The sequence below is a fragment of the Perca flavescens genome, chromosome 6 (genome assembly GCF_004354835.1).
Source record: "Perca flavescens isolate YP-PL-M2 chromosome 6, PFLA_1.0, whole genome shotgun sequence".
Classification (NCBI taxonomy): Eukaryota; Metazoa; Chordata; class Actinopteri; order Perciformes; family Percidae; genus Perca; species Perca flavescens.
This window is the reverse complement of record NC_041336.1, coordinates 20,768,026-20,787,617: the sequence shown is the minus strand read 5'-3', so window position 1 is coordinate 20,787,617 and position 19,592 is coordinate 20,768,026. Positions and strand designations below refer to the sequence as shown.

The window sequence follows — 19,592 nt, the reverse complement described above, 5'->3', positions numbered from 1 at the left end:
TTTGGATAATGTTCAGCTTCTGCGCTTTTACCAAAGCCGGTCTATATTAGAAATTCTTTGCTTTTACCTATGCTAAAATATTCAATGACTGAGGAAGCCTAGTGACGAGTCCATAGCAACCAGTGTTGAATTACCCAGTGTGCTTTGCACATTTCATGTGAATACTAATTTACTAGAGGAGTAACTTAGTATTCGAAGTAATGCAGGAAGTGTGCATTTAGTTTCCATGCTTATTGTGTTTCGACAACAACGTTAGTGAGTAAATCTACTGAAATGGCCACCACACCATACCAGAGGAGTGGGATGCGTCAGATCAGAATGCAGAGGTTTAGCCATTTATATCATGGCTGTAAAATAACAACGGAAATCTGTACAGCTTTGCCAAGTGCAAATTAGTACAATAAATTGTTAGGGAGGGTCATCCTTTTTCTCCCAATCGTGTTGGAGGGTCATCCAAAATGTATTGCTAATGAAGGGAGGGTCAGGTATTTTGACTAAAGGTCCCCAAACTTTTCTGGTGGTCCCTTAAATAAATAAATAAGGAACAGTCCCTTAGATAGGAGGAGCTAAAACATGCAAAACCATCACTTTTCTGCTTTAATCAATGAGCATTTTTTTCCCTTCATTTTGTCATTAGGTATGAGAGCTTTGAGGACCCAACTGGCACCATCGACAAATTTCACTATGGCACACACTACTCTAATGCAGCAGGAGTCATGCACTACATGATCCGCATGGAGCCGTTCACAACTCTGCATATCCAGCTGCAGAGCGGCAGGTGGGGACCCTGACTAGTGTATTATATTTCGTTATATTCCCTGCTATTCTGCAGTCTCATGTTGGTACTGTATATGTTGTTTAGGTTTGACTGCGCAGACAGACAGTTCCACTCGGTGGCAGCAGCCTGGCAGGCTCGCATGGAGAGTCCAGCTGACGTGAAAGAGCTCATCCCGGAGTTCTTCTACTTCCCAGAATTCCTGCAGAACATGAACGGTGAGAAAGACTGAACCGTTGGGCCGGTTGTTGATATACAAATATTTGTTTAATGAAAGATCTTAACGCAGAATTGTTGTTGTAGGCTTCAACCTGGGACAGTTGCAGATATCTCAAGACCCATTGACGGATGTTCTGTTGCCTCGTTGGGCCACATCAAGAGAAGACTTCATCAAGCAACACAGGAAAGCCCTGGTGAGCCTACACAAACAAGTCTTAAAACTTAGACAGCCTGTTAATCGTGCATTAGTTTTCTAACACACACTGTATTAAAACAACTATCCAAGATGACAACAACTTGTATCTTGAACATCTAGGAATGTGAGCATGTGTCCAGTCACCTCCATGAGTGGATTGACCTCATCTTTGGTTACAAGCAGAGAGGCGAGGAGGCAGTGAACGCCCTCAATGTCTTCTACTACTGCACGTATGAGGGTAAGGCAAAAGTAAAAACTCTTTCACGCTAGTGATCCATGGAGCCTGCTAATTCTGCGAGGATCTGTGAAGTTGTTTGCTTCTGATGTCCCATATTTCCCTTCAGTCTCTTGACACATGAACTGTGTTTTTTTGTGTTCTTGTGTGAGACTCACTCTTGCTTCTTGTTTGGCTCTCATGTAGGTGCAGTAGATCTGGATGCAATTGCCAACGAGACGGAGCGTAAGGCCCTGGAAGGCATCATCAGCAACTTTGGACAGACTCCCTGTCAGCTCCTTAAGGTACAACTCCCAGACTAATTCACGTCCTTGATTATCAACAAAAAGCTGTTAAGTTCTGTTTAAAAAGTGTCCATTTTATATATCACATTCCTATCTCGAACCAGGAACCGCATCCTCCTCGTATGTCAGCTGAGAACGCAGTTAGGCGGCAGGCCCGCATGGACACTCTGCCTCTGAATATCTTTGAGCAGCTTGACAAACTCCGGCCATTTGTGGAGGTGGGTTCTCTCATTATTCCTCTTAATCAAAAACTCATATTGTGTTGGTGTGTATGTATGTATTATCATGTGTGTGCCTCAGGTGGTAAGCGATGGCCTTCCGCTGGTCCAGGCAGTGGTACCAAAGAGCCAGAATCGCTCCTTCATCATCCAGGGCTCAGATATACTGGTAAGGATCAGTCGTTCACACGGTCCACATGTAAAACTTAACACAGTCACAACAATTAACACATTCATTTAACATTTTTGAATCATGGCACTTTTTCTCTACAGGTGACTGTGAGTTCAAACGGGTTGATAGGGACACACAGCTGGCTGCCATATGACAAAAACATCGCCAACTACTTCACCTTCACTAAGGACCCTACCATGACTAATCCCAAGTGAGTGCCCTCAGAAGAAAAAGCCTATGTGAAGCCCATATTTAAGTTTTTGTGGTTTACGCAATCAAGCAACATCTAAAATGACTAACTGCTAAAAAAGCAGTAACAAGTTTATCTGTACTTTGTTTAAAAATTACTTATTGCACTTATTTGATGGATGTTATTGGTAGAGCGGGCGCCCATATATAGAGGTTTACTCCTCGACACAGCGGGTTCGACTCTGACCTGTGGCCCTTTGCTGCATGTCATTCCCCCCCTCTATCCCCTTTCATGTCTTCAGCTGTCCTGTCAAATAAAGGCCTACAAATGCCACCAAAATAATCGTAAAAAAAAAAAAAAAAAAACTCACTTCACATCATTTTAAAAGATGCATAAAACATTCCTGATAGTTGAATGGAAGCGTAACATCTGTTTTAATGAAATGCAATTTGGTTTAATGGATCTTTTTCTAAACTGACCTTGAATGTGGATCACATAAACGCAAAATAAATCAGGATAAGAACCATCTGAACACTGGATCTAACGCAGGTTGTAATTTGCAGATGTCATGACAGTTTAATGTGCTGATTATAAATCTCCGCCACATTTAGGCCATAGCTCACTCGCACTTCTTGTTTCTACCTTTTGATCATTCCAACTTGGCTTTGTTGTGCAGAACGCAGCGTTTCATGAGCGGACCTTTCTCTCCCGGGGTGGAGATCAATGCTCAGGTGCTCGTGGTGTCCAACGACGGCCGCCTGCTGTTCAGTGGAGGAAACTGGGACTGCAGTCTCCGTGTCACCCAACTGGGGAAGGGCAAGCTAGTGGGCAGGATCTGCCGGCACATTGGTGAGCTCTTATTGTCGTTTTTCTAACTTATAACATGCTTTGTTTCGATGTTACATATTTATTTGTATTATTGTGTGTTCCATAAAGACGTTGTTACGTGCTTGGCTTTGGATCTCTGTGGCATCTACCTCATCTCTGGTTCAAGGGACACATCCTGTATAGTGTGGCAGGTTCTACAGCAGGTAAACATCTTCAGATCTGTCTGTCTTTATCTAGGCTCACTCACATGCTTGTACACATGTGCATGATTATAAAGCTGAGGTCAAAGTTGTGGCTTCACATATGGATTCTCCTTTTTTTCACCCTGCAGGGTGGCTTCTCCAGCGGTCTGTCTCCTCGGCCGGTGCAGATTCTTGCAGGACATGACCAGGAGGTCACCTGTGTGGCCATCAGCACCGAACTGGACATGGCTGTCTCAGGGTCAAAAGTCAGCGATTTCACATTCTATCATTCTATATTCTAACATTCTAACGGTTATAAATAACAAAGTAATAATGTCAACAAGGGGTGGTGATGGCGCAGTGGATATGACACGTGCCTTTGGTGTGGGAGATCCGGGTTTGATTCCCACTGTGATACATCAGCCAATGTGTCCCTGAGCAAGACACTTAACCCCTAGTTGCTCCAGAGGCGTGCAACCTCTGACATATAGAGCAATTGTAAGTCGCTTTGGATTAAAGCGTCAGCTAAATGACATGTAATGTAATGTAATGTAATGTAATCAACTGATGGTTATTTTTGGGAGAGACGTTCATTTATTTTAACATACTTCAATAATCCCGTAAGGGAAATTGTAAATTATAAATTGCTTTTTCTATCTGACCAAGAGTCCAAATATTACAACAATGACAGGCAAGGAAAAGCTGTAAATTCTCACATTTGAGAAGCTGCAAAACTTTTCTTACGTATTAATAGATTATTAAAATAGGTGCATGGTAATTTTCTCTTGATCAAATAATTAATGAATTGACTAATCTTTTCCGCTTTTATAATAAGAGATGAGATCTGTATACTTGTGCAAGTGTGAAAAATGCTGTTCAAATGCTGTTTGGTTTGCATTGTGAAACTAAAAAGAAAACGTACACAAGAATGCATAAAAACACATAGAGAATGGTTAGCATTGCGTGTTAACTGACCATCGCTTGCTGTGTTCACTGTGTGTCAGGATGGGACTGTGATCGTGCACACTGTGCGACGAGGCCAATTCCTGCGAACGCTGCGGCCTCCTGGTGATAGCTGTGTACCCGCCCAAATCTCTGGGCTCCAAGTGGGCCTGGAAGGCCACATTGTGGTACAGACCTCGCAGGAGGAACGATTAAACAGAAAGGTATGTACAATACATTGTATATACAAACACGCACTTAAACAAGTTTCTTAACCTGTTAACGCCATTACTAAAATTCTGCTTAATCCTACAGGGCAAGTACTCCATTTATGTTTACTCCGTAAACTGTTGTCTGATGTCCTCCTTCACCATGGAGGAGCAGGTGACTGCCCTCCACCTGGTGTCTGAACACCTCATCCTGGGGACTGCACAGGGCAGCCTCCACGTACGAGATTTATGCAGGTAAAGACATTGAGAGCATAGTTTTAAGTTCTTTATCATGCTGCTAATTTGCAGAATGTTTAGTAACGTTAAGTCTAAAGTTTAGTTCTTCCGTTTAGTTCTTCCTTCTAACTCTTTTCTGTTTGACAGCCTGGATGCTCTGGTAACGCCCCTGGCCTTGAAGGTTCCTGTGAGAAGTGTGTCTGTCACCAAAGAGTGCAGCCACATCCTAGTGGGACTAGAGGATGGGAAGTTAATTGTGGTGGGGGCAGGGAAGCCAGAGGAGGTGAGAAGCAGGACATCAAGTGATTGTGAGATGCGAGAGTGGGGTGGCGGTGTATGTTTGTATGTGTGAGTGTTGTGAGGAGGAGGAGGTGGGGTTATCATATGCTAAGTGCTTGTTGGAAACCAGGTTTTTCACATGATAATTGGGCGTCTTTAGTCTAACCTCTCCGTTTTAGCCCTAAAGTAAAGATTAACATGTTTCCGCTCCTGTTCTCAGGTTCGCTCAGGACAATTCTCTCGTCGCCTGTGGGGCTCCACACGCCGCATCTCTCAGGTGTCCTCAGGTGAAACCGAGTATAATCCCACTGAGAATGCTGGCAAATGAGATGAGCAATGGTGGAGGAACTCTTAAGGACTCTGTAGGCTGCAGATACCTGCACCGCCAAGATGCTCGCTAGACTCAACAAGGCCTTTGTTCCCTTTACAAGCTGGTCTTCCTCAGCCACTGATCTCTCTGAGAGAGCAACGATACACTGTGCACTTTTTTATTCTCAAATGATTTGATATTTTTATTGCATATTTTTATTTGCAGTTGTGTACTGTTTTTAATCAGCATCATTCCAAAGAGTGGCCTTGTTTTTGTGGATGGAGAAGAGCTCGTTATTTGAGGTGTGTGAAATGCTGTTGAACTGTATGTACAATAAGTCAGATTTCAGGGATGTGACTCGTGCTGATGCACATGCAGCCTTAGACACAGACAGAAATAATGCTGTGAACTCTCCAGGCTCCATGCTCTTGGCTTCTTTCTTGTCAGAGAGGAGCTGTGATCCCTGTGCTGTTGAATTGTTCTGGCAATGGCACCTTCTTAAAACTCCTGAAAACTTGAAAACTTCTGTAGATGTTGCTAGAGATTTCAACATTGCAATACTGGTAAATACCACATGGAGGTAAAAGAAAGATACAAGGTTAACTGATCACTATAGTGAACCAATGCTGTGTTTGGATCTTTAGTGGTCAACATCAGGATTTGCTGATCTTTGCAGCAGAAGTGCACTGCAACACCACAGTCTATAATCCTGCATTCCATTCGGCTCTAAGCGATTTAAAGCGGTTACAATTAAAGCAATAAGTGCTTTAATGGTCAAGTATGTGAATATATTCACTGTTTTTATCATGACTGTGAAGCTTGGATGCAATAAAACTCAAGAGGAGTGCCTCCTATTGCCTTACACTGAATGTCACTGAAAGACCTTTCCAAATGTGTCTGTACTATGATTAATATCCCTGTTTTATTTCATTTGAAAAGTAAAAGTAGTTATTTTAGCTTGTGTCTTGAGCCATGTATAAACACTGAATTGTCAGGCTGTACCCCAGCTGTTCTGATTTTAAACACACCTTACTACTCTACTGTGACTCAGATGTGGATAAGATGTTATTAATGAACTCAGTAAACGGTTGGCTGGATGCACACAGTTGCCTGTCTGTACTGGTATTGTAATGTTTATGGAGCGCAGAAAAACATCTGAAGACATGATGACTCTGAAACACGTGAGCATAAAAGTACATGAGTGAGTGTCAGAGGAATTCACTTCCTGCCAGCTTCTTTTACTGGGGTTTGAACAAAGTAGTTGTTATGCAGTGTAATGACGGGACAAACACAAAGGGAACTATTTGGGCAAATCCAATACCCGTAACATGGTGCACACAAATGACCTAGTCTTTGTAAGTGATGTTCAGAATAACCTTAATAAGTGTGAGCAAGTATAAAACAAACTATTTGTTTACTTATCAGTTCATACACAAAGTCAATACAATCAGGCTGTCTAAAATAACATTTTATTCAAATTTCACAACTGTAAGATGAAATGTCTGTGAACATAAAGGATTGTTTGCAGCTGTTCAAGTATACATTTAATCATCTAGCATATCTATTGTGAATACTGATATCAATTCATCTAACGCTGCTCTGGTTTTCTCTAAATGTTATGAATGTAATATTTCCCTTTATTATGCAGTAACGCTCAAAGCCTTTAGTTTAATCAGTGGAGCTCAGAATGGAGGCTTCCTTATAGCATTGGGTCTTTTTACAATCACAGTCCTCTATCAAATAGTAGGTTTAAGTCATGATGTATATGATATTTTTAATATTATTTGTTGTTTTAAATGTCTTGATTTAGATTCAAAGTGATCCAACAAAAAACCTTAAGTGAAGGTCAGCACTGCCTTGAATTTGGATAATTATTTAGCTTTTGTATTGTTCTTGGAAGATGTTGAAAATACACTTTACCTTTTAAAAATCAAGCAGCCTGTGCTCATTGTAACTTAAACATAAACATGTGATTGTCTGTATGTCTGTTTTCCCTCTGTTACTATCTCTAGTCATATTCAGAGTCTCTTAAAATTCTCCTAATAATTGTGACTGGAATCATCTTTTCTCTGAACCACTGCCCATATCCTGAGGATGATTGCCCATTACTAAAAAATTAGCTCTGATTATGTGTGTCAACCACAGCAGGAAGGAAAGTGATACACTGCCACAACATAGATCATCCAGCTCCTCTACTGTAATCCCAGCCTTGCATGCGTCTGTGATGTTAACCCTATTTGAGTTGAAAAGGTCACAGTGAGCAACGGCACATTTATTTGAAGAGGATACTTTGATCTCCTGGTGGGCCGAACATCCTGTCGGCCTCCCCATAAACACCTCCGGGGGTACAATTCAGAGGGGTGGGGAGGGGTGAGGTGGGTGATAAAAACAGACCTGTAGCCCCCCTCCCAGTCAAATACAAGCCACAGAATAGTGAATAAGGGAAGTGGAGTAGGAGGGTGAAGAGGGATGCAGTCACTCTGATGTGGCTCCATTGACAATGGTGGGTGGGGTTGACACCTCGCTCTCGGTTATTGGCAGAATCTCCCACTGACCTCTCCAGACCTGAGGGCAGGCTAAGGGGATGGATGTCGTGAAATGCTGCAATTTTGGTGTTGTTCAAGTTGTTCCTGCCAAGAACCGGAAAAACCCTCCAACAACCCTCCCCCCTCTCCTTCTCCTTTCTCTTATCTCCCTTCTGGTCCATTTCTCCTCTGCCTGTGGACCCAAAGACCATGCTTTTATAGCTGCCTTATCGTTCCCACCCATGTATGACCACAGAGGAACTCGGCCCTAAGATAAAGAGTCTGCGGCCCAACTGCAAGATTATGTAGACAAGTCAAGCATAAAGAAGTGAGGGGAACTGTTTATTTGTCTGATTTCTAATACACTTGTTGTTTGTTTTACCATTCATTTAATGTTTTCTCTAATGCACTGCAAACTAAATCTCTATCTTACCAAGTTTGTCCTAAAAGCAATTTTTTTCTTAAAACGTGAAAAGAATTACCAGTTTAATAAGATTACTTCAACATGCTGCCAATAAATAAACACCCGCTTGAAGCAAGACAGAATAGAAAATTGCTGCAGTAGAATTTCGAAAAAGTAAACATGTCAAAATAAGATATTTCAAAACCCAACAATAGACAAAAACTACTTGGCAAGATGGACACGGTTACAGTTCATTGAAGCAAACATCTAATAAATGATCAAATAGACACTTTTCACTTGGGAAGTTTCAGTGTGGATGACAGCCATGCATTGTCACTTTTAATGAAGCACAAACTGACAATCAAAATTAAGTAAGTAGAGGTTTTTGTCTATCTGTGGGTATGAATGAGAGAAACTGAAATATGGCTTGAAGTTTTATCAGAGCAGGAAGATCCTCTCTGTCTCTTCTCATCTCTCAGCAGGCTTTGAAGTGCAAGTAGTATTGTGTCTGAGAGATCTCTCCATTTGTTTTCCTCTGAAGTCTCCAGGCCCCCCTGCCATGCATTCACTAGAATTTACAAGGTGTGTAATTTACCCTGCGTTGGTTTTCTAATCTTTTGAATTGCTAAGATCAAACACGTGCTTCTTCTTAAGAGCATCTTGTTTGATTCACATGCTCTCTTTTGTTCCTGATAACAACTGATCACATCTCTATGTAAGTATCTCTGCAGGGTTGTAAAATGGTGTCATGTGAAAGAGCTCCATTTAATAAGGTTTTATCCCATGATCAACATATGTTTTTTTTCAATTCACTATTCAATATGTGGCGAATGTTGTGGGAATATAGTTGAGAGTGTAACCCATAATATTAAAAGCTGTTTTAACAAGTGTGATTGCTAATAATTAGAAACATATATAGTTATTCCAAATTGTATAATTGTATTATACATCTGAACTTGTGTGTCCTCTAACAGGACACCTTGCCCTCTCAGCAACCAGTGGTGGAAGAAGTACTCAGACCTTTCACTTTGTTACACATAAAAGTCATGCATTCAAAGTGCTACTTGAGTAAAAGTATTAAGTATCAACATACAAATATATTTAAAGTACCAAAAGTAAAAGAACTCATTAGAAATGTATATTACCTTATCATTAACTAATTCATATAATGCCGGGTAGTTTAATCTATACAAATACATCATAATTCATTTTTTGATTATATAAGTAATACGTACAATAAATAATAATATCTGCATCCTGAATGTAGTGGTGTAGTGTAGTGTAAAGTAGAATAGAATGAAATTACTCAAGTAAAGTATAAGTATCTCAAAATTGTACTTAAGTGCAATACTTGAGTAAACGTAGGCTACTTAATTACTTTCCACCACTGCCAGCAACAATTATGCCATGTTATTATGACTCAAAAGCTATGTTTTGTATGTTAAGTCTTAATTTGTAAAGGTGGTAATTATACAAAATATTGAACTATATAAAAAGAGCAATACTCAAGTAAAGTGCAAGTACCTACCAACCTACCTACATTAGTACCTTGTACTTGTGTACAGTACTTAAGTAAATATACTTAGTTACATTCCACCACTGATCTCTGGTCTGTAGGCTATTTATTCATGTATTTATTTAATTTCATAATGTTCCATTAACTCATTTAATATTGAACACGTTGGGCCTCCATATATTACTGCTTGGTAGTATTTTCATTATATTTGTTGATTGCACCCACATAGTAACAATAAACTCTCATATACAGTAATGTCAGACTTTATTGCAGATCTTCCATTACATTGCTGTTCCCAACAGCGCGTCGCAGGGATGCAGCCAATCACGAAGCCCCATTGAAAGCTGAGGAGATGGGAGGAGAAAGGCCCAGGAGAGATTGCAGGAGCTTTTCCTGCCTCATCTGTTGCAAAGCTGCGGGAGAGGTGGCGTCCCGTGCATCCTGCCAGCTGAAACAGAAGAAACTTTGTGTTAGCTGTACACAGTATCAGCAGGGAATGCATTGAAATAAGCAAATGGAAGAATCTACGGATAACACAGTACGCGTTTTGAAGCCGCTTTCTCGTGCGTACCAACATTTCATTACGGGACTATGAGCAAACTTTTCCAGTCTGTGGAACCAGCGCGTTTTACGATAAGTTTTTTTTTTAAGTGTCACATTTAAATTTAGCGGACTGAACGTTTTAATTACACTTTTTGTGCGATTATTGAGGACTGCAGACTGAAAAAAGACGCACCAATCTGTCCGCTCGAGGTCGAGGAGGATTGTGGAGACTGCAGACATGAGACCGTTTGTCATCTGCGTGCTTCTGCTGTTAAAAGTAAGCAACAGTTAATTACGGCTTTACTACCACACATATTTCCACTACTCAAAAGCCTTTACAATCTGCTGATTTCTTATTTCGCACTCTCATCATCATAACATCATAATAGCAGCCATTGTAAGCTTCAACCACCGAGTTCAGTCTTGCACCATTGTTCCCAAAGGAAATCTGTTTTACACCACAGAGCCATATTTCATTAAGGCTGTGTCACACGGCTCCTGTTGGTGAATATGCTTGTTGTCACTCTGTAGTTGGCAAATAACAGTGGGAAGAGTGAGACAAGACATCAGATGAAATAGCATCCTGTCTTTATGTTAAAGTCTCTCATAAACAAAAGTGAAGTCCAACTACTTCTCATGTTGCTATGATGCTGCTTGTCTTGGACTGTGGCCTACCTACTGCACATCTACACAAGCTGATATAGACTTTCACAAAACATGCGGGAAGTATGAAGAGAATGAGCCACAACTTGGAAACATCAAACAGAACATAACACAGGAGCACACGATTAACCAAGATAATGCACCTACACAGTGATACATTATGTATTTTATGAACAAATTATAGTTTCAGTTGTGTTTGATAGCATATTATTAAGCCAGGATCAGTGTGAAAAGAAGGCGCATGCCTCCACAGTTACAGACAATAGTTTGACACTCATCTATCTCAAAAAGCCCATGGGGCTTGTAGTCCTGTCTGGACACGCTCCTCACAAAGCACTTTTGTTAGATCAAAGTATTCACATAAAACTTCAACTCTTAAAATGATGTGTATCTCTTTTCTGAGAAAAGGGTGCAATATCAATAAGGATTCTTTATGCAATCTAAGAGGTCATTTCTCAAAACAAACACAGTGACTTTATATGTTTAAGTAGCCTGCAAATTTGTCCTGCTGGCAAATTATTATTTTCTTTCTTTCTGGGAAACTTAGTGCATAAGTTGTATCTTACAGTATGTGAGCACACTCTTCATGATGTTGTACGGTTAATTGAAAGGCTCATATTGCCTGTACTATACTGTACATGTTGCCATGTTTGTTGCTTTGACAATTTCTGGTGAAAATGTGGCCTAGCATTCAGTATGGGTCTGGATATCCGGAGCAAAGCAATTATCACAATTTTCTCCCAGTTTGTGGTGTGTGTGTGTGTGTGTGTGTGTGTGTGTGTGTGTGTGTGTGTGTGTGTAGGGGTGGGGGGTAGTTTAGCTTGTTACCACAGTCATTTGAATTTCCATAGAGCAGTTAGACAGATTTTTTTGGTGGGCAGACTTCAGGATCAACTCTTTGGTGTAAATTGAAAATCAGTAGATTAAAGGTTAATAGATCACTGTGTGCTGTCGTGTTTGATTCAAGATCATAGTAAGCTTTCTGCCTAAAAAAAAAAAGAGAAATCTGTGTCCTTTAATTTGTCCCTTATGCTCCCTGTATACTAATGACAGTAATCAGTGTGGATGGGATGTGCAGCTTTGACAACTTTCCCTCAGCTCTCTGCTGAAAGACCTCTGTCTGTTGCCGACACAGCCCAGATTGTGAAGGCTCATGTGGTCATTGTCTTCACAGGGAGAGAGCATCCTTTTGTGTGTTTATTTACACGCAGATTAGATTAATTGTGGAAACTCCAGCCTATGCGCTTCAAAAGTGGCCTCACTTCAAAAGGGAAGGCACAGAAAATGTTTCAGGCACAGAGAAGGCTGAAAGTGTGTGTGTGTGTGTGTGTGTGTGTGTGTGTGTGTGTGTGTGTGTGTGTGTGTGTGTGTGTGTGCGCGCTTGCATGTGATCTGCGTTGACTGAGTGACTCCGGCAGCCGTGGAGTTGAGAGCCCCATTGAAAGCAGTGCTCCTCGGTGGTCCGTCTGTTCTCACTGGGGAATCCCTTCAGATTGCAGCTTCTTACCTAAATGGAAAAAGCAACTGCAGCCCCCTTCCCTTCAGACTTTCTGCCCCCAAGTCAACAAGATAAGACTGAAAACTCTTTGGTGCATGCAAATTCATCTTTGCTTTGAAATTGGATGTGACACCAAAGTAGGATATTGTTGGTTTATGTATCACTGAAGTAAAACCTCAAAAAGCATAAAAGATAGGAAGCATTAACATGTTTTCTTATGAGGTCTCTCGTGATAATTTAGTTTGAAATCATACAATGTAAACTTTATTGTTTCATTGAAGTATAATAAATATTAATTGCACACCGACATATGTACTCATACCAATAAACATTAGGTAGTATCCATACATAGTACTATGTCATACTGTACAGTAGATAATGACTTAGTCATACGTCTACTAAGTAGATCACTGTTCCCACTCGTCTCTAGTGGGGCATGGACTAAATATTTCATTGTACAATGGGCACCAGTGGATGAAGTGCCAAGCCTTTGGCAGTTCCTGCTCTCCAGGCAGGCTTACAGAGTTACAACAGCCCAGACTCACACCAGGCTCTGGGAAATGACAGAAATCCAAGCTGGAGGTAAAAATAAAACAGAGCCACTGTCACCAAATATTTATCAAAGCATAGATCCAGGGCTAAGAGGTTAGCTGGTGTTAGCAGAGGAGCTCCATCTGTCACAATGAGAGAGGAACAACCAGTTAGCAGGACGCCTTCGTGCTACAAGTGATTATGGTCCAGGCTCAGTCACAGTCTGCCGACTCCAAACATCCTACTGGTTCCTGCCTGGCCTGCTGGATCCTACCACCACCCTAATACCTTTGATCTGTGGCTGGTGCTCAGATATCATCAGGCGACTCTGTAAGCGCTGCAGTAATACTGGCTGTTGTTTTTGGACCGAGGCAAGTCCCGTTTCAAAGCAGTTTCTCCTGTATCGTCAGCATGGATCGTTTCAGTGTTTTGCGAGTGGGGGCATGGCATGGTGTGTTTGTGGTGGGCTTTTTGTTGGAGGCTCTACAGGTTTGCACACGTTGCCTGTGTTTGTTGGCAGACTTCAGAGACAAAGAGAGGCATCCGTGGGGTTGTTTAGCTGTTACTTTTCCCCTTTGCAGGAGGTGAGTTGTTAGACATCTGTTTGCTCTTCTCAGCCCCCAGGCGGAGTAGGCCAATCTCCCTTAAATGTGTGCATGTTTAAGATGCCGCTGTTCAGAGCCTGGAGAAGGGGAGTTAGTGAAATTCTGACCTTCATAGACACACCTGCGACTTCAAAGCCCCCCCCCCCCCACCCAAACAGACACTTGCATCCTGGGCAGCATTGGTTAACTGACACCCTTGCCTGGGGCTGGAACCGTCTCCTTTACATACCCCCCCCCCCCCTCCCTCCTTTCTGATGCCAAGAAATACACACACACACACACACTGATTTGGAATGAGTGGGAGGGCGGAAGCTCCTTTTACTTCTTCCTTCCTCCTTTTCTCAGTTTTTTTCCTTCACCCCTTTATGTCTTATTCTTTCCAATGGTCTAAAGCCATCTGATTAAAGCCAGCCACTCCTGACAGGCACCAGCCCTGCTGCACAGGCCGTTAGGAATGTCTGATCTATCCCTCATGTCATAATTCAAGCTGGGCTCTCCATTAAACACTTGCAGATAAGACTCAGAGCACTTTATGGGTGAAAACTGAGGCAGATAGAAAGATAAAAAAGGGCAATTTTCAGTTCACCCAGTTTCCCACTTCTTTAATTGCACAAGGGTGGGGTGTGTGTGTGTGTGTGTGTGTGTGTGTGTGTGTGTGTGTGTGTGTGTGTGTGTGTGTGTGTGTGTGTGTGTGTGTGTGTGTGTGTGTGTGTGTGTGTGTGTGTGTGTGTGATTTTCTTCCAACATGTGGTGTAAGGCAGGAAACTCCTTGGTCAAAGGAAAAAACCTTTCTTTTGTTTTAAGTTGAATATAAACCCTGTGACTTCTGATTCTAAATGGCCTGAGACATAAGAGAGCATTTGTTTAGTAACACAGTGGTGGTATTTTGTCTAACTGTCAATTATTTACTCTAGGTTACTCTTGGACATGCCTGCAGCCAATTCACTGAATCAGGGCAGTGTTGCAGTCTGTGTCCTGCTGGCTTCGGAGTGGAGGTAGAGTGTGGGAAAGAGGATACCAAGTGCAAACCATGCCCAAAGGGTAAGCAATTATTATTATGTCACTCCACCAATATGGAATATGTTTTACCTGCCGTATCGTTATCTCTGTCATCTGTTTAAGAGGAATGATTTAAACGGCACCACTTCTCATCATTGCCACTGATATTTGTGAGAGAAACACAGTTTCTCCAGACTGACACTGATTTTGTTATCTGTTTCCAAGGAACGTTTTCCTCATTTGAAAGCCTTGACCGTTGCCTTTCATGTGGAAAGTGCCCACCCAGTATTCCCATGATGGCTTCTTGTTCTGCCAGTCAAAACACACAATGTGACTGTGGCAACGGCTTCTTCTTTTTGAGCATCTACAGCAAGTGTGTGCCTTGCTCCAAATGTACTCGTAGTGGTGAGGGTGTTGTCCGGGAGTGTGGCCCACAGGGAGACACACAGTGCCAGATCTGTGGACCAGGAACATTTTCTGAGGAGCTCTTTAGCACCAAACCCTGCCAGGCCTGTACCCAGTGCTCTGACAGCGAGGTGGAGATCCGACACTGCATGCCCAACTCTGACACACTCTGCATGGGTGAGTTGAAAGGAAGAGTTAGACTGATAAAATACATTTGATTTTTTAATACAAGTCTGGTGACATTCTATATTTGTCTTATTGTCAACAAATTGCATGACACAAGACAACAATAAATTGATGCTATTAAGTAACAAGTATCCTCCGTATAGCCAAAGCCTGATATAGTTTATGTTTTTGTCCCATAGACCTCCATTGTTGTCCAAAAACTGCAGGATTGGAAAATAATCCCCAACCAACACAATGTACTCCTGTTTGAGTAACATTTGCTAAAAACTATAGTCTCTGCTGCTTTCGTAAATTACTTTACTTTAAAAAAAAAAAAAAAAGAGGAAATTATATATTTGTGACAAGTTTTTAAAAATATCTGTCTTCAGTAGGAACGAATGGGCTTGGGGCGTAGTGCCACAGACAGAATAAGGAAATTGGAAAGTATCGAAAGTATTGTTGGTTTTGGTCTTTAATGCGATTTTCCAGCCTTAACCCTTAAAGATCTAATGCAGGGAAAGGCAGCAATAGTACAAGATAAAAAGATGAAAGAATGAGCTAAAGCGAGTGGGAGGGTCTGTGAGAATACAAGGACATGTGTTGAACACCTGCATCCACACCTCTGAACACTCTGTAACACTCTGAGCTGAGAAACATGAGTAGTGAAAAAGAGCTCACTTAAGTGCTGTAATCCCATTGGTATGAGCTTGACAGGTCTTTAGGTTAACTGCCCCCAAGAACCTGAAGGCCAAGGGAGGCTGCTGACCCTGACAACTAGTCTGCTTGCTCCCAAATGGCTACACTCGCTCTCCAGGAGTAAGGTCATCTGTACACACTTTGGGTCCATATGTCATGACCCTGTGACCCCCAAGAGGTGAGCACAATACCGTGCAGCGTTTGATCCTGAAATAGGCAGACAGCAGGAGGGAGTGCAAGGCTGGAAACGGGGGCAATGAAAGGTTTCAAAACCCCAGGGGACCGGGATGACTGAAGCTATCATTACATCAGGCGTACAGGCTTTTCTGTGTCAGTATTTCAGGCTCTAATTTATGCAGCCCAAATGTGGTTCTGATGTGCATATGCAAGAATAAAGTCCCTGACACATATCTCCCTTTCTCAATCTCAATAGATAAGAAGCTGCACATTCTGTCTCGTCCTGCTGTGGGTGGGTCTGATGCTTCTCGCTGGCCAAGTGTTGAGGATGGGGAGACCAGTCCCGCCCCTGCTGGAACACCTAAGTTCACCCCGCAGGATGATGGAGGCAGCAACAACATTCTAGCCTACGTGTCTGTTCTTGCTGCCGTGGTGCTGGGTCTGCTTATTTATGTGGCTTATAAATGGTGAGTTTTCACTAGGGATGGGTCCTGGTCCTTAAATGGATGTTATAAAGATAATAAGATTGGCCTTGAGATAAAAATAGCTCACCGTGGGGAGGTTAACTGACAGTATTTTCTTCTGCTCATCTCAGCTGGAGATCATGTAAACAGAAAAGGGCTCTTTCTAAGGCCCGTGCAGCTGAGTTGGGAGCATCTCCAGAGGGAGAAAAGCTCCAAAGTGACAGCGGTGTTTTTCTGGACTCTCACAGCCTACAAGACAACCAGCCCAGCAAAGGTGTGGTATTCACAGTCCTTGTTTATAAAACTTCAAATGCGTGGGACTTTCTAAAATAAAGGATTGTATTAGAGAAAGGAAAAATCATTTCCTCCATCTTCTCTTAAAGGTTCCCTGTGGAGTATTTGCCCACTAGCAGCGCTATAGAGCAGTGTTTTTGTTAGTGGGTCTCCGATTAGTTTTTTGTATCTTATGCAAATGCACAAAGATGCCTATGTACGTGCTTTCCTGACGCCATCTTTAGGGCATTCCAGTCATTTGACAAACGGTGGCAGTAATGCACAATGAAACGTGTGTGACAACAAAAAGCACTGAAGAGGAAGACTGCGAGCTAGTGAATATGGATGTAAACAATGCATGTTAAACTTGGTATTTCTAAAAAGAACTATTGTTAGATTAAATTTGGAAAATCACAACCATTAATGATATAAATACTGTTACTATTATTGAAAATTGTTTTCAAGTACAAATAGCCAAACAGTAAGCTAACTTTGTTTGTGTTTCCACAGGTACTAAGAGGGACAGCAAGCAGGACAATCGTCTGTACATCAACCTACCCCCCCACAGACAGGAAGAGGTGGAGCGCCTCCTGCAGGAGGGAGGGGGCCGGGGCTGGAGGCAGCTGGGTGCAGCGCTGGGCTATGAGCCTGAACAGCTGGACCTGTTTGGGCGTGGAGAAGCCCCCGCTCACACGCTCCTCTCTAACTGGGCCCAGAAAGAAGGCTCCACTCTGGGACTGCTGTGTTCTGCACTGGCCCGCATTGAGAGGCCTGACATGGTAACAGCTCTTAACTGCCCCATGCAGGGTGTTTCTTTGGTCTGACGTCTCCTCAAACACACGTATGACACTAACAGACTCAAGTGGAGAACTTTCACTGAAATGACAAGGAAGGCACTCTGATATCAACACCTCTGACTGTTGGAGGCTGTCACTGATGGTTCTGATTACTTCTAATTTAGTTTTATATTTGTGTATCACTTTCTTCTGTCCCAGTTTATGTCACCATTTGATTTTACATTGATCCAACTGCAATGTGTCTGTTATCGCTACAGAGCAAATTGCCACTTTACCAGTGGAAATGAAAACTTAAGTTATGTTGCAAACTCTCATTGCCACTACTGAGGGAACAACATTTTTAGTTAGCTGGTTAAGACTATGGACACTGTAGAAAACTAGTCATATTGGATTAGAACTACAGTGACCCTCACAAACAATAAGTACAATGTTGTTTACATGCACACACATCCTGGTTACTGTGAGTATTCGGTCAGTGGCAGGAAACACAATCATGTGTTTACAGTACACGTGTTGCAAGAGAGGGATTATTCTATAAACCACAGTTTACATGTTATTTGGACAGTAATCAGATTTATCCCCTGCCCCCTCTAAAAAAATGTCAGCCCTCCACGTGTTGTAAACAAATACAGCTTAGATCATCATGTTTGTAGTCTAGCTAGCCTTGTTTTATGAATCACAACTTTAGCAACCTCTTTGGTACTGCAGTTGATTTTTTGCCAGAAGGAGACAGTTTCTTCCAGCAACACTGATGATGCAACTTTCCCCATTTGGAAACATTTCCATGCACATGTACATGTCCAAAAAGAGAAGAAAACTCCAAGAAACCCATTGAAGGGTTTACATGGCCAAGTGATCAACCTTCCCGATGATGCTTGCAGTTGCTAAGAAGACTTCATGTAATGTGTAGATGGGAACTGCGCACTCAAATTTTTTAAGTCTGTTGCCTTGTTCTGTTGTTTTTTTTCTACTACTTTTTCTGCTGCAGGCTCAATATAGCCTTGGTATTTATTCACACTGAGGGTTTATATTATGCACATGCATGCATTCAAATCTCATCAGAAAACACAAAATTAAACATTCTGTGAAATATAAAAAAACATATTTTTTAGCTCTTCCTAATAATCATCTATGATTATAAATATCTTAAATATTGATTCGTTTTGATAAATCATGGCTCAAAGTGAGATTATTTTTGAACTGTGAAGACTGAAGAAAAGGATTTAGAAATTATCTATTCTCCTTGCATTCATAATACACAGCTTCATTTTTGTCACATTGATTTCTCACATTAGACACAGAAAAAAAAATCAAAAGACACTGTTAACATCAATGCTCGTGTCCAGGTCACCATCTTGCTTTTGTATTTATTTCATCACCATTTCAAGTATAAAATTAAATCAAATCTATAAAAACTTTGGACATGTGCGGTGTCCTAGTTACATTGTGTGATGGCCTCAGATGGTTTGATATGTTTTAACGCCAGCCATGTATGGTTTTGTGTATATATTTCCTAATAGTATGTCTCAATGTGTTTTTGTAAGAGTTTTATTGATTTAATAAATAACTTTGATAAGCCAATGCTCTTTTGTTGTAACAGAGTCGGGTCAAATTGACCCGTTTTCAATTTTTGTTTTATATCAGAAAATATGGGACGTAGAAATAAGCGCTGACCATGTGTAGAAGAAAAATTTTACAATAAAAAAATGTTGGAAAAAGCAAAAACAAAGTGAAAAAAAGGCGTCGAAAAAATAAGTGTTTTTTTTCAAGGTTGACGGGAAGGCAACACAAGGGTTAAGTCTTTATGCCGTGGATCAGTGATTTTCCTTGGGGATACTACTGCAGTTGCTTGTGGTGATTGTAGAGTAGCTCAATTAATAATAAAAAAAAGAATTGCAGTAAATAAATAATCCTCATATCGAGTCATCTTTAACACCTGAACACTGTTTTAGGAGTGGTTGAAAACTAGTTAGCAAACAGGCAGACAATGCTGAAACAGCTAAAAGTGATGGCTTAATAATGGTTAAAATATCTCACACTAATGGATAAACAGTTG

General features: G+C 41.4%; 2 protein-coding genes across 3 annotated transcripts in view; both read left to right on the top strand.

Annotated features, from left to right (window-relative positions):
- Positions 1-7,210, top strand: part of nbeal2 (neurobeachin-like 2) — a 35,262-nt gene extending 28,052 nt beyond the window's left edge. For both annotated transcript variants that reach the window (XM_028579959.1, XM_028579958.1), the window contains exons 41-55: positions 638-778; positions 863-993; positions 1,079-1,188; positions 1,311-1,428; positions 1,612-1,709; positions 1,814-1,927; positions 2,010-2,096; positions 2,201-2,310; positions 2,966-3,138; positions 3,226-3,320; positions 3,449-3,565; positions 4,304-4,465; positions 4,557-4,705; positions 4,835-4,970; positions 5,187-7,210. In XM_028579959.1, coding sequence (XP_028435760.1) covers positions 638-778; positions 863-993; positions 1,079-1,188; positions 1,311-1,428; positions 1,612-1,709; positions 1,814-1,927; positions 2,010-2,096; positions 2,201-2,310; positions 2,966-3,138; positions 3,226-3,320; positions 3,449-3,565; positions 4,304-4,465; positions 4,557-4,705; positions 4,835-4,970; positions 5,187-5,294 — 1,849 coding nt within the window. In that variant the 3' untranslated portion in view covers positions 5,295-7,210. The remainder of the gene's footprint in view (positions 1-637; positions 779-862; positions 994-1,078; positions 1,189-1,310; positions 1,429-1,611; positions 1,710-1,813; positions 1,928-2,009; positions 2,097-2,200; positions 2,311-2,965; positions 3,139-3,225; positions 3,321-3,448; positions 3,566-4,303; positions 4,466-4,556; positions 4,706-4,834; positions 4,971-5,186) is intronic.
- A 2,882-nt stretch (positions 7,211-10,092) lies between these two features.
- nradd (neurotrophin receptor associated death domain) lies at positions 10,093-19,117 on the top strand. Its single transcript, XM_028580545.1, has 6 exons — positions 10,093-10,540; positions 14,475-14,601; positions 14,785-15,141; positions 16,259-16,469; positions 16,598-16,740; positions 17,250-19,117. Exons 1-6 carry the CDS (start codon positions 10,502-10,504, stop codon positions 17,561-17,563), a joined length of 1,191 nt encoding a protein of 396 aa, XP_028436346.1. The 5' UTR covers positions 10,093-10,501; the 3' UTR covers positions 17,564-19,117.
- The last annotated feature ends 475 nt before the right edge of the window (positions 19,118-19,592 follow it).

Coding starts and splice junctions, on each gene's coding strand:
- nradd (XM_028580545.1), top strand. CDS start 10,502: ATGAGACCGTTTGTCATCTGCGTGCTTCTGCTGTTAAAA. Junction 16,470..16,597: donor ATTTATGTGGCTTATAAATG/GTGAGTTTTCAC, acceptor TGCTCATCTCAG/CTGGAGATCATGTAAACAGA. Junction 16,741..17,249: donor AGACAACCAGCCCAGCAAAG/GTGTGGTATTCA, acceptor GTGTTTCCACAG/GTACTAAGAGGGACAGCAAG.